Source organism: Gadus chalcogrammus, chromosome 1 (assembly GCF_026213295.1).
Source record: "Gadus chalcogrammus isolate NIFS_2021 chromosome 1, NIFS_Gcha_1.0, whole genome shotgun sequence".
Classification (NCBI taxonomy): Eukaryota; Metazoa; Chordata; class Actinopteri; order Gadiformes; family Gadidae; genus Gadus; species Gadus chalcogrammus.
Window position 1 is genome coordinate 4,127,076 of NC_079412.1, and position 14,893 is coordinate 4,141,968.

Genomic DNA, 14,893 nt, shown 5'->3' on the forward strand with positions numbered 1-14,893 from the left:
AGAGAGAGAGAGAGAGAGAGAGAGAGAGAGAGAGAGAGAGAGAGAGAGAGAGAGAGAGAGAGGATAAAGGGAGAGAGGGAGAGAGAGAGAGAGAGAAGAGAGAGAGAGAGAGAGAGAGAGAGAGAGAGAGAGAGAGAGAGAGAGAGAGAGAGGGGGAGAGGGAGAGAGAGAGGGAACTGGAAGAAGCTGAACCAGCCTGGTGAACTGATGACCCGGCGATCACAGCAGTCAAACAGAGCAGAGAGAGACACTATTCATTGAGCCCCCTCCCCACACACACAGTGTCAGAACCAGGGGAGGACACAGAGAGAGACAGAGACACGGACGTGGATCCTGTGGCACGAGAGAGACACAGACCCCACCACAGCTGCCGTCAGAAGGACACACAACTCAACGGCGCTACACCAACTGTGACCAACATCCAAGCCCTGGACTTGGGAGAGGGCGAGCGAGCACTAGAAGACACGAAAGGGAGAGGGAATTGAGAGAGAGAGAGCTAGAGAGAGTGAGAGAGGGAGAGAGAGGGAAGAGAGAGCGCTAGAGAGAAAAAGAGAGAGAGAGAGAAGGAGAGAGAGAGAGAGGCACTCACAGAGTGGACGCCTTCAAATGAGAATTCAAGTACTCAGAACGAGGGAGATGTTTAGAGGTAACAGTAACTAACAGAAAACTGAATTCAATAAAAAAAAACTCTACTCTCGCTTGGATCTGGCTGTAGGAGTTCAACGGACCAGAGCAGGAACAAACCAAAAGAAACCAAAAGAGAAAAAGACAACTGTGACTCGGTCGTCGTGAGAACAGAGAACGGTTTGACCGAAGGAGACGCAGGATGGCCAACTCGGGGCTCCAGCTACTGGGCTACTTCTTGGCGCTGGGCGGATGGATAGGGATCATCTCCACCACGGTGCTGCCCCAGTGGAAGCAGTCGTCGTATGCAGGCGACGCCATCATCACGGCCGTGGGGCTGTACGAGGGGCTGTGGATGAGCTGTGCCTCCCAGAGCACGGGGCAGGTGCAGTGCAAGATCTTCGACTCCATGCTCTCCCTGGACAGTGAGTACGCGGCTATCTGGCCCCTTCACCTCCCCTTATGCTCAGGCACATTTGTGTTGCGTTTCTGCTGACTTTGTTTTCGATACCCGAAGATGCTGGAGTTGTGGGATGTTTGAATGGGGAGTGTGTGACATGTGTTGTTTATTTTTAATTCTGGTGGAGAATGTACTTTTTGGGTTTATTGTCATGTCATTGTTTTTATTTTTCATTTTGTCTAAATTTGGATTTTCTCTTTCTGTTTGAAATCTGCTTCCTTGGCTTTAATGGACGTGAAAACCGATCTTGATCCCGAACCAATGTCGTAGTTCTTATAATTGTGCGATCCATGTACTGTTGGCCAATTACCAAAAAGCTCTTAATTACTTACAACTGAAAATATTGAAACATTTTCAACCAAATTGTTGCTATTGTTAGACACAGTATATACATCCCATAGTTTTTAAAGTCCCAAAACAAGTGAGATGGAAAAAGATGTATAACTTGGAAAGATCAAAAGTTCAGAGGCATAAATCTTGTTAAAAATGCTGCTGCTACTGCTGCTGTGTAGAGGTTTAATGAAATTCCTCCTTGAAAAGTGGTAAACATCTTCACATTAGCTGTGAGTTAGAGGGGCCGGTGGCTGCGTGGGGGGCTGTCGGGGGGATATCGGGGTGTTGGTGGCTGGCGATAGCCAGGAATGTGGGGTTCTGACATAAATTAGCTCTGAATATGAGCTTGCTGTCATCTCCAATCTGAGAGCGCGGCCTACTGACTCATAATTAATGACACACAGATTATATGAATCCCCCCCATCCAACATTCGCCTAAATCATCTGATTAGGGCTCTCTGATGCAAAGCTACAGGGGGCGGGATCGCCCCAAAGTCCTCTTCAGAGCAACAATGGCAAAGCCCACACCGCTTATTATTACCATTTTGAATCATCTTTAATCTTGATGTTGCTCCACTCTGCGGATGTGTACTAATATAAATAAATGTAATTCTCCTCTTGCATACTACTTCCCTCTTCTGGTACAACACACAGTAGGCCCTGGGAGAAGCCTGTGGCCCTTCTGGGTGACTCACTCATACCGTATCAAACATTTTCTGTGGCACGGCCGTGCAAGAGGGGGCATCGCTCCGCTCGGACATCTCCTGTTTTTTCACTGGTTACGGCCAAATGAACGGCGTATTGTCCTGATGAATAGGGGTTGTTTGGAGAAGAAAAGGCCAGTGTTGAGCCAAACACCAAGAGATATTCCCAGAATGCGCTCTGTCTTCCCCACACACGTACATTGTTCCCTTGGTCCGAGCCCCCCAGTGTGTGCACATATTAGCACTCCGCTCAAACACAGAGGGTTTTTCCTAGAACACCCCCACCACCACCACCGCCACTACGAGGGACAATTCATCAACGTGTGACAATCCATCACAGGCCATCCATGGGTGTTCTTAGCGATAACCTTTTACAATAACCTATTCTTAATCTTGCTCTGACAAAATGGATGTGATTTGGGCATAAAGGGTAACGTACCTGGTAACGTTGGCGTACGTGGTCTGATGGGTTTGGGTCAGGGTGTTCAAAGGAGCACTGTGTAAAATAATCGTAAGTTGTTGGGTTAGGGTTCAAATGATAGCCCATATGGTGAGTAAATAAAATGTAATTAAAGAAAATGGCTAGAAATGTAGCAATTTAACTTATCGAGGCTAATGGTTGGGTTAACCAGGCTTGTAGGCCTGAATAGCTAACATTAGAGTTCAGTAACTAATGGTACCAGCTAAATATAGTGTCAGTGTTTGTATTATATTAAGTATGAGGCTAGTATTTTACTAGAATAAGGATTGAATGTCTAAAAGTTTCATACAAATATATAAGTATACAAATAGTACATTTTATAATTTCTTATATGTTGTTTTGTCTTCAATGTTTTTTTTCTATTAATTCTCTTGCTCAATTACCTAGATTCCTGATATTATTAATAGTGAACATAATGAACGTCATTTCCTGTCTGGTAATATGACTTCCTGCCAGCAAGGTTGGCAAATCTTTCTGGCAAGAAGGTCTATTCAAATTACTCAAAGCACTGCTTGACACATTCAATTGTTTGTTTTTCCTCGTAGTACACCCTCCAAACCACCATATCCATTACAATTAAGAGAAAATAGTTTTTATCTCAATGGCGACCCCAAATAGCTATAACAAGCTAATAAGCTAATACATGTTTTGCCAAGGTCATTATCTGGAGAGAATTGATTTAATCTAGAGGTTTGCTTACACATCAGAGATGTGATATGGCCTTGTAAAACACGGATAACACCAAAATGTAGAAGTCGATTTTGAAACGATATGATTACTGCTACTAGACTTGACTTGTTTTTGTTTCTCCAAAGCCAAGGCAGGAAATAGGTAGGCAGATAATAAAAATTCTAAATGTGTTTTTTGAAGATCCAACTGCTCACGTGCTTCTTGACCAATCAGGCGGCAGAGCTTAAGTGGTGCTCTCCGTGTGGGAAGATGCAGCGATGCACCAGAGCAGATACACATCCAGTCCCATGCTAAGAAGACACGTTGGCCAGGTGATGGATGGATGGCTCTGGGAGCTGGAGGTTCGACCCCCCCCCCCCCCCCGGTCTGAACTCCTCTCCCTCCTCCGCAGCAGGGAGGCTGGCCGGCATGTGACACCATGGCCGGCCTGCTCATCAGACCATGCCTGTATGGCTCCCTCCTTTGATGCCCTCAACTAACTGTTCTGGAAGGCTTCACACGATGCCTCTGCGGAAGTGATTCATGAAAATGTTTGTTTTCCGTTGATGGGTCTGAGGGGTGTCTGCGGGTAGATCTGTGGTGCTGAAAGGACAGTTCTGTTCCATCGCTCAGGGCCAGAGGCTCTGTGGTCCGGGTGGTGAAAAACCCTGGGACTAGCTATGGGGGACTTAGCAGTATCACTTCAAGACATATGTGTGATATTGTCAGAGTATTGCATTAAACCCTTTGTGGGTGTGTGTGGGTTTGAGTGTGTGTCAGATTCATCTGCCATTGGCTGTGAACCAATTCACAATTCAGAACAAGAAACAGGCTGGGAATGAAAGCGTCAGATGACGTGATACCATGATGGTTGAGGCTGTTCCAACCAGAGTGATAGGTGGGCAGCGGGCGTTGTATTCATGGCTAGCTGTACGAGATCTGAGGACTGCTGCACTCTGTCTCCTCGCCCCTTCCTATATCCCCCTGTGGTGAGATCATCACTTCAAGCCTGTGTGGTCACCCCTCCACAGCCAGCTCACACACACGCACAGACACGCACAGACACACGCACGCACACACACGCACACACACACACACACACACACACACACACACACACACACACACACACACACACACACACACACACACACACACACACACACACACACACACACACACACACACACACACACACACACACACAAACACACAAACATACACGCACACATACAAAGCAGACGCATGCATGCTCACATGCACACACATGCATGCATGCTCACACACACACACACACACCCACAAACTCACATGCATGCACACACACACTTGAACGGCATACTCACACGCCTGCCCAAACGCACGCATACATACATCTAAACACACACACACGCACACAACCACACACACACACACACACACACACACACACACACACTGGTCAGATGACACACCCATTGTTCCACTCTATCTCCTTCATCCTGACTATCTCTCCAGATGTCATCAGCCGTTGAAGAATGCAATCTCACGTCGTCACGACAACAAGCATTCTCCCTGACCACCCCAGATAAACCACGACCCATCGCCCTCCCCCCCAGCCTCAACGGAAAGTTAGCCGCTTATCGAGAAATTCATCGGGTGGAGGTTGATTGAAGCCTGGCAATTATTGTAATTGACACGTGGTAGGTAGGATGGGGCGGGCGTTTCTCCACTCCCTCACACTTTATAAACACAGCCTCTGTTTTCACGCTTGTTGTGTGAGCAACCAGATTTACGCAGGATTTTCCCAATCTCCCTCCCATGGAATCTTAGTGGGCCCACACACACACACACACATGTACAAACACACACACACAAAACATAAACGCATAATGAATAAGGCGAAAGGCTGGCCCCACCAGTGTTGAGGCTATACCTTAACACAAGCTAATGTTGCACTTGTTATAAATCATGACTCGTTTCATTTTTCTAATTGAAGAAAGAAACGTACATCGATGCAGGATATTGTGACATATGACCGAATCACACAGTGAACTTCCTCCTGGGTGGTCCGTCGCACTCCAAGGTCTGTTGTCGTTTGAAGCGATGGACAGGATCACACACCCAACCACACACAACTGCTTGTGTTTTGAACGTATCAAAGGTTCTAGTGTTAAAGCAACCGAAAGCTGTATGAGCTGTTTGGTGGACGAGCCAACTCCCACCCCCACAGCATGCACCAGTTCCACACCCAACACGTCCTTAAAGCACCCGCCTGGGCTCCACACACACACACACACACACACACACACACACACACACACACACACACACACACACACACACACACACACACACACACACACACACACACACACACACACACACACACACACACACACACACACACACATACTAGTACGAAGAAAAGAAGGCCCCAAATGGATGAAAGTAAAAAGTGTTAAAAAACACATTACAATTCTTCATCAAAGCGAGCGCCCCCAGACATGAGACTTCAAATAGGGTCCCAAGCCCTCCCTCATAGGGTCCACTTCTCTAAGAGATTCCTCCGCCGACCTTCACTATGAATGCAAGGGTGTGTGCGTCCTGTCAGAATGACTTATGACAACTCTACCCTCTTTTATCGGTTGACCGTTCATCATGTATTTGAAGTATTGCCCAATGTCTTGTCCTGTTTCAATGTGTTGGTCACAAACCCCAGTAACCCAGTAACACTGTTCAAGTAGCATCCAAATACTTATTATAATAACTGTCAGTGATCCATTTGAAGTTGTCCATACACTGCTAGCTTCCTGCTAGCATTTGGACGCCCAGTCGCCTGATTGGCTGTTTACGTCAAACTGTGTGTCCTGGCGACAGCACCATAAAGACAATCTTGCATTGTGAAAGAGCCACACTAATCCCACTGTGCCAAACATGTCAGGCCCTCCTACAGCTGACAGCTTGTGTGTGTGTGTGTGTGTGTGTGTGTGTGTGTGTGTGTGTGTGTGTGTGTGTGTGTGTGTGTGTGTGTGTGTGTGTAAGTGTGTGTGAGTGTGTTTCTGTGTGTGTGTATGTGTGTGTGTGTGTGTGTGTGTGTGGGTGTGTGTGCGTGTGTGTGTGTGTGTACGTGTGTGTGCGTGCGTGCGTATGTATGTGTGTGTGTGTGTGTGTGGGGGGGTGGGTGTGTGTGTGTGTGTGTAAGTGTGTGTGAGTGTGTTTCTGTGTGTGTGTATGTGTGTGTGTGTGTGTGTGTGTGTGTGAGTGTGTGTGTGTGGGGGGGTGGGTGTGGGTGTGTTGTCATGCATCTTATTTGCGGCGCTAATGTTATTTGCTAAGTAGCGGACGGTAGTGTGGTTTGGGATCAACCCCCTGTTGTGACACATGTCGTCTACCACTTTATGTGTGTCTCTTTTGTGAGGACATAAGTGGTGCAAAGATGAGTCCGGAATTTTTGTCAGTGAGCATTTTCTGTTTAGTGATTGTATAAACGACTGTTTGCCCATGTACAGCCCACTGAACTATGTGTCTGCGTGGGTGCGTGTGGACTCTACGCAGGGTTCAGAGGGTGAAGCCACCACCGAGTAACGTTGGATGGATTCATCTCTGGGGTCTGCTGTTCTGTGGGGAAGAGCCAGTTCACCTAAAGAGCTGCAAACTGGGTTGGAGTCTCTTCTCCAAACCCCTTTTTATTGCTGCAGATTCAATAAGATCTAAAGAACATTTCTGCAATGTGGACACTTTAACGAATTACGCCCAACCCCGACTTTCTATTTCTCACTCCATGCCTTCAAAAGGTTCATGTCGTTCTGGCCACCAAAACAAAATTAACGGACAAAATTAACGGAAGTGTAAGAAATCGAAACATTCAGACACTAATGGCGCTTTTCCCCCGGAGGGTGCAGTTCGGTTCGCCTCAGTCCGGTAGGGAGGGGGCGGTATAGTCCAGCTCAGTTCCGAGGTTGCGTTTCCACCGCTGACAGTACCCTTATGGTAGGCCGGATGTCGATCGCCGCGGCAGCTACCTAAACATCGTGACATCATAGCAGCGACACAGTGTAGCCTGCTCAATACAAACAATGGAAAAGAGGGACCCGACACATTAATCTAGAGCTACCATGGAAGTCATCCGGCAACAGTTTCAGAACGTCTCCACCTCCTTGTTCGCCCAAGTTTTTTTTCCAGAATAATACCTGTTGGTTTGTTTTTATCCCCATGTCGCCCGGAAGTGACGATTCTGTTGACCAATCAACAGAGGGCGCATGTAGCTCGAACTTGCCGGCACCCTTTCAGGCGTCTCAGTACCCAAACGGAGGAGTACTGGAGATGAGTGTGAAACGAGTACGGCTCAGCACGGCTCATCCAGGTCATGGCCACTCTTTGCGGTGGAAACACGAACCGTGCTGCACCTTTGCGAACCGAACCGAACCGCAACCTCTGGTGGAAATGCGCCATAAGCAGTTTTGCGGATTTACCTGAACTAATGACTTTAATATTGTTAGACAGAGACTAGCTCTTATCTCTGAAAGCTCTATTGTTCATCACTTAGGCAGATTAAGCCAGTCAATGGGACCAAGGCGTGTTTACCAAACACACACACCACACTCAATTATTATTCCTGCTCTGAATCCCTATCACTCACTCACCTTCTCCTATCTCACCCCACCGATGTGTCTTCCCCCCCCTCTCTCTCTCTCCCTCCAACCCTCTCTCTCTCTCTCTCTCTCTCTCTCTCTCTCTCTCTCTCTCCCTCCCTCCCTCCCTCCCTCCCTCCCTCCCTCTCTCCCTCTTTCTCTCTCTCTCTCCCTCTTTCTCTCTCCCTCCCTCCCTCCCTCCCTCCCGCTCTCTCTCTCCAGTCCACATCCAGACGTGCCGGGCCCTGATGGTGGTGGCGGTGCTGCTGGGCTTCATCAGTATCATCGTCAGCGTGGTGGGCATGAAGTGCACCAAGGTGGGCGACAACAACCCCGCCACCAAGACCCGCATCGCCGTCTGCGGAGGGGCCCTCTTCGTGCTGGCAGGTGAGCAGGGGCCAACCGACTTGTTGTTGTTGTTGTGGTGGTTATTGGCCGTGTCCCTTTATGATTCCTGGTTGAAGTAGCTGCATCTGTACGAGTATTTTTTTTTTGGAGTGTGCTTTTGGGTTTGTGTGTGTGTGTGTGTGTGTGTGTGTGTGTGTGTGCGTGTGTGTGTGTGTGTTTGTGTGTGTGTGCGTTTGTGTGTGTGTGTATGTTTGTGTGTGTGTGTGTGTGTCTGTGCAACAGGGATATGATGATGTAAATTAATTAAATATAGAATTATTATAAATACATGATGTTTAACGTTATTGACGATTCGTTGGAAATGTCGTTCACCTTTCTATCAAAATCACTGTATTTCTGTTCTGACTTAGAGTGTAGTTTATTGTAGCATGTAAAGCATTGAGGAAAGGTCCCATTTAATCACGACCACAACACCCTAAGTCCCCTTTGGTTCGATGGGTTGAGTTGCCAGCACTGCAGAAGCACTGTGTTCCTGCTGAGTGCGGTAGCATTCCAGATTAGCACCCGGTTGTTCCAAACAGCTTCCTCTCCATTTACCCTTTCACCGTAACCAGAAAGGGTTGGCAGTAGACCAGTGCATTGCCCAATTCAGGCAAGGCAAAGAAACCGACCCTGAAGGAGTGAAAAACAATGAGCAGCTTCAGATTTTTTTAAAGTGTGTGTCAGGATGTTCAGTGGCAAACTCGCATGTCACACCTACGGGGACAAAGTGAATGTCCTCAAAAGCCTTTGTTCTATTACACACAGGCACCCACACACACACACACACGCACACAAACACACACACACACACACACGCACACACACACACACGCAGCATCATGAAGAGTGCTGTTGTTTCTCCAGTGTGGTCTCGCTCTTTGCTTGGTGCTAGGTCCCGGTACAGTAAGTGTCACCCTGTTTGCACTTGGCATTAAAAGGCATCTTGGGTGCTCCCCGTCCCACTAAAGCCAGGCAGCTGACACTGGAAACACAGGTGGGAATGCTTCCAAGACACATTCAACATGCATTCAATTAGTTCCTTAAACCCTCAGCGTGTGGACTCTTCTCTGGGGGCCCATGAGCACACTGGCAGTGCGGTGTGAACACATATACATCTCCCCCCGCACGCCGCCATTCATTTGCCACCGACGTGATCCTTTTCACGCCGTTATGATGGAAGGCTGCCAATCGCCTCATTACCAGAGACCCCTCGTGTTTATCAACAGCACTTGTGTGTCGAGGCACCATGGAAACAATGCATAAATGTTGTGCATTGTTATCGACGTGTCAAAGAGCGAAAGCGAAATCCAATTGTGAGTTGTCAGCTGAGACAAATGGTTTGAGGTCAGGTGTGAGCTTGAACCGACACTATCTGGATCTCTACCCCTCTAGACGCACAATGCTAGGTCTGAAACCCTGTGTGTGTGTGTGTGTGTGTGTGTGTGTGTGTGTGTGTGTTGAGAGAGTACTGCATGGTAATCAGCGCTGGGCTTCAGTTGCTGAAGAGAAGCGGCTCTGTTTACTGCGTCCTGTCTCCTAGGTGTGTGCACGCTGGTGTCAGTGTCCTGGTACGCCACTCAGGTTTCCTACCAGTTCTTCAACCCAAATACGCCGCTCAATGCCAGGTACTTGTCATTCTTTTATCAACCAGGAGGTTGGTGAGGTTAATCACAACAATGTGAAAATGATATGATCTTTGTTGGGGGTTTTGCTGTTTCTGTATCATCTGTTGATCTCAATAACAAAGCTCTAAAATGGTGTTTCCCTGCTTGTCTTCTTCCATGTAAAGGTATGAGTTTGGCTCCGCCCTCTTCGTGGGCTGGGCAGCGGCCAGTCTTACGGTACTGGGCGGGGGCTTCCTGTGCTGCTCCTGCTCCAGTGAGGACAGGCGAGGGCAGCAGTACTACCGCCAATCACAGCCTTCAACAGCCAGGGAGTACGTGTAAACCCCGCCCCCTTTTCCAGCAGCCAACCTATCAGAGCGTATAGAGGACAAGCTTGGCTCCCACATCCCAAACCCTGCCCCCTTTTCTGAACCCTGCTAATGGCTCCTACAACATTTGAAGGACTGATGACTGACACATTCGCACACACATATACACACACACACACACACACACAGACACACGCAAACACACACACACACACACACACACACACACACACACACACACACACACACACACACACACACACACACACACACACACACACACACACACACACACACATGCACACATACACACAAGAACATACACACATAAATAAATGTGTACAATACAAAATATTTAGCTAGAGTAAATGTCATCTGGAAAAGTTATTATAAACCAATCATTTTTCCGTAATATGCTGCCTATTTCATGTAGATTATGGTCTTAAAGTACACATATCTTAAATGCACTATATGATATTTATGGACACACATATGGACACACATTTTGTAATATATTTAATTGTGCTTGTCCTATGCTTCCTGGTTGGAGCTGTGTGTGTATGTGCAAGTATGTGTGTGTATGCGTGTGTGTGTGTGTGTGTGTGTGTGTGTGTGTGTGTGTGTGTGTGTGTGTGTGTGTGTGTGTGTGTATGTGTGTGTGTGTGTGTGTGTTTGTATGCGTGTGTGTCTGTTTGTGTGTTACTTCTCCATGTGGCAGGGTGTTATCAGTGTGTGATTCTTTATACTCCACTGCATGTAGTTTGGGTGTGTGACTGACCACTGGGAAGATCTCCCAGCCTCCCAGATAACTCCCGACTAGATCTATTTTAATTGGAGGATGAGGACCCATGCCATTGCTTATTCCTATGCTACGCTATTGCTATCCAGAAACAGGCTTGAGTCCTGTTCTAATCTTCAAAAACGGAGGAATGCCCTCATTTTAAACCTGTAGCATTTAGGTAGAGGTTACAGAAGGGGTGCCCAATACGTTCATCTTGATTGACCAGACGTTTTTTTTTACCCTGGCTGGCTCCATTCAGTGCATACTCATACTCTGTATATATAAATCAATGCATGTTTAGCATTTTTTAAGGCAGGCAGATCGTTTTGACGTTCGCATTTTGAAAGTAGCTCGCAGCTCAAAAAAGTGTGGGCACCCCTGGTTTAAAGCTATAGCTCTTGTTCAGGCCTTTTCCGACTAAATCCTGTGTTCTCCACCATCCATCACTCTGGTTAGTGAGCTCACTGCCCAGACTGATGGAGTGGAGGTGAACAACGGTCAACATATCTGTGTGTATCACTGCAAAGTATATGTGCTTTTAATGTCCATCCCTGAGTTCTTGGGAGGGAGATAAGGCATACATATTACGTACTGCTTCTAATGCTTCTCCCACCTAACCACAGCTCCCTGCACCACGTCATTTAATAAAGCTGCGGTCTAAACATGTCAAGACGGGCTTTGGCTCAGCTAAGGGAACAGTAAAGATGTGGTTCACAGGCATTTGATTCATACATGTCATCATGCTCTCATTTGCATGCAAGCTTGGTGAATAGCTTAATAATTATACTAACAATATTTGCAGTTTGTGAGGTTTCCAAGAGTTAAATCAAAACAAATAAATACTTGAATAGAAAGCCCAATATATTATTTTGTTGATTTGAGAGCGTGTTCAATAATATAACATAGTATATGGCTTTATTACCATAAAGATTGCACATCACTAGAAACAAAGCTAATTCAGTAATGGACTCGATCTTAAATACTATTACCGAAAGCTAATGCCGAAAGGAATTTGTTTTGATTCACATGACATGATTAATGCATTGATTAATCTGTGAATAAATATTCACAACCGATGTAGCTACTTTTAATTGGTCACATTCATTCGTGCTTACCTTCACCAATCATACAAATCTAAACCCCATATTTTTCGTGTGTCTAATAAAACCTTTTTGTAGTACTTGTTTATAGTCCCCACTCCTTCCTCCGCCCAATTATTTTCAATTGACCCCCTCTCCTTGCTGGAGGTTTGTTGTGGTCTCCTCCATTTTGCTAGGGCTTGATGGGAGCGGAGGGTCAGAGGACATTCTTCACCTTCTCTTTCACATAACAGGGGGTTAAGTCAGGCCTCAATGGCCTGTCAGAAGCAGCTGTGTTGTACCAATCACTTCTTAAGAACAAGCATGATTAGAGCCACCGGACACACTCTCTGGCCGGAAGAAACGCACGCGCATAAAACAACACAATAACAAAACGCTCCCAAATAGCAACCTATCATCTGACTTTATGCAAACTATTTAATGCCTCTGTGTGCTTTTACATCACATCCTCACATCTCCTCTAACGGCCAATGAGCATGCAAGCTGAAACACAAATTTGTCGACAAACACATTTCCAACACGCAAAGGGAAAGCACAATGATATGTTAGCTATTTAACATGTGGCGTCGCTATCGTCTGTAGCCAGATTGCTAACTATGTCTAACCACACATCGATGTGTGCGTTTGTCCTCCCGCCATTTTGTGTTTTCTAAACCTGTTCTCCTCCTGTTGGCTGTCTTCTTCCTCTGCTACTTTCTCTTCCTATTCTTCTTCTTCTTCTTCTTCTGTTCTCTAATTCAGGGCAGAGTTGTTGAGTGAAACTAGTTTCCCCGACTGATTCGCCCTCTCCCCTCGCCTTCTTATCGAAGGACTGTCTGCATTCCCACTGCCGCACTCCCAATACAACTCCATCCACCCCACCTTCTGTCTCCATCCTAGAACCCCCCCCACCCAAATACGTGACCCGTGCCCACCCCTCCTTCTCCCACAACAGTGTACTGTATAGGGGCCATGTTATCTTTCCTTCTCACAAGTTTTTCTCCAGCTACTTCCCGAAAAAGAAAAAAAACACCCCAAAGTCATTTCAATGTCTCTCCCCTCTTACGTGTTGCTCCGCCCCCCCCCCCCCCTCTGTAAATATGGATCCTTAATATTTATACAGCTTTTATTTTGAAAGATAAATAGAAGCCGGCTTTTCCTTCCTTCACCTCAACCAATGGACTCACTGCACTGTGAGGCTCCATGTTTCACCCTTGACCCTCCCTCATTTACTGAACTTTACTTATCTCCACTAAAGAGCTGTTCTCCATCCACTTGTGATTTCACATGTATCCTATGACTTCTGGGTACCTGTTCTGATTTGATGTTTTGTTGAGGTTCTCTCTGTTCTAAGCGGATGTGTCTCGCTGTACAGTGACTGAAACCTGTTTCTTTTTTCCCCTTTTCTGAATTGCAGAGCAAATGTAAAAAGTTCCCCGCCAGAGAAAAGGGAGCAGTACTTGTAGTTTGGGAGAGACTTCTGGCCTTACCATGTTTTATAGATTGTGGCAAGATAAAGAAAACGGTCTTACTGAGAAACGCCCAAACACACAAGCGGACAAACAATTTGAACCAGCTCCAGATGAGGTTTAACCAGCAGCACTCCCTACTCCCCATACCGCTAAACTATTCCACAGTCGTCCCCCCAAAAAAAACATAGAAAGTAAACATGTTGTACTTACTCTGAGAGCCATTCTGAAAGAGAAATGCCTTTCTTTTTGTTTTGCCTTGTCTGTTTTGTTGTCTTCAGGACGGACATTCATTCAGGGTCTTTTTCTAAACACATGTTAAAATGCCCAGGTGTATATCGCACCTGTTATACTCTTTACTCTTTTTTTTTTACTACATATATAATGTTTTACTACTGTGCCTTATAACAAGTGTTTGTGCACAACTCTTTGTGACTACATGGTCACCCAAACCCGACGCATCTGGGGGAGGTGTTGTTTGTCAGTTGCTCCTCTGCAAGTCGTCATTTATTTCTTTATTTAAAAATCTACCGAAAGACACACAATAACCATGTTATCGGCATGTCACGGTGGACTTTATTGTGTAGCTAATCTACCACGTATATACACACACACAACAAAGCGATACCGACGCCACAATGTGCAGAGAGAAAAGGGGCTTGGTTTTATGTGTAGTCTTTTTTTTGTGTCACCTGGATTGAGGATATGACCAACACAGCTTTTTGTGTATTTTCTTTCTTTTTAATGTTTGGTTTTGTTGTTCAAGTGCCAATTAGTATTTTTTTGTATGAGAGCGCCCTTTGTTTGGTGGTGATGACTTTAGAGACCGTACTGTACGGTGTGCTCCCAGCCTCCCGCGCCACCGGCCACCAGACCTGTACTGAAGGAACGCCTTGTTTTCTGCTGAGTGGAATTGGGTCCAGTATCCCCCCCCTCCTCTTTCTGATGTCTTCATTTTAATTACCAATGTGATTGTTCTCCCTGACTAATACTTAGCTCCTCCTACCCCGTTTGTGTATATGAACTCATTTACAATGTAGCCATTATTGTCTTTTTCTTTTAGAATGAAGTAAACAGGGGAATAAAAAAAGGAAATAAAACTGGGATTTGGCTGTGAGTGATTACATCCATTTGTGTTTTCCTCATCTAGTTTGAACTCCTTCGGTCAGTGCTCTCTCCCTTGCTCTCTCTCTCCCTTTCTCTCTCTCTCTCTCTCTCTCTCTCTCTCTCTCTCTCTCTCTCTCTCTCTCTCTCTCTCTCTCTCTCTCTCTCTCTCTCCCTTTCTCTCTCTCTCTCTCTCTCTCTCTCTCTCTCTCTCTCTCTCTCTCTCTCTCTCTCTCTCTCTCTCTCTCTCTCT

The 14,893-nt window shown here is 46.3% G+C and overlaps 1 protein-coding gene across 1 annotated transcript; it reads left to right on the plus strand.

The window, feature by feature from the left end:
• The first annotated feature begins 237 nt into the window (after positions 1-237).
• cldn19 (claudin 19) lies at positions 238-14,646 on the plus strand. The gene is made up of 5 exons (XM_056611938.1): positions 238-1,049; positions 8,107-8,271; positions 9,815-9,899; positions 10,064-10,210; positions 13,485-14,646. The coding sequence occupies exons 1-5, from the start codon at positions 827-829 to the stop codon at positions 13,531-13,533; spliced, it is 669 nt and encodes a 222-aa protein (XP_056467913.1). The 5' UTR covers positions 238-826; the 3' UTR covers positions 13,534-14,646.
• The last annotated feature ends 247 nt before the right edge of the window (positions 14,647-14,893 follow it).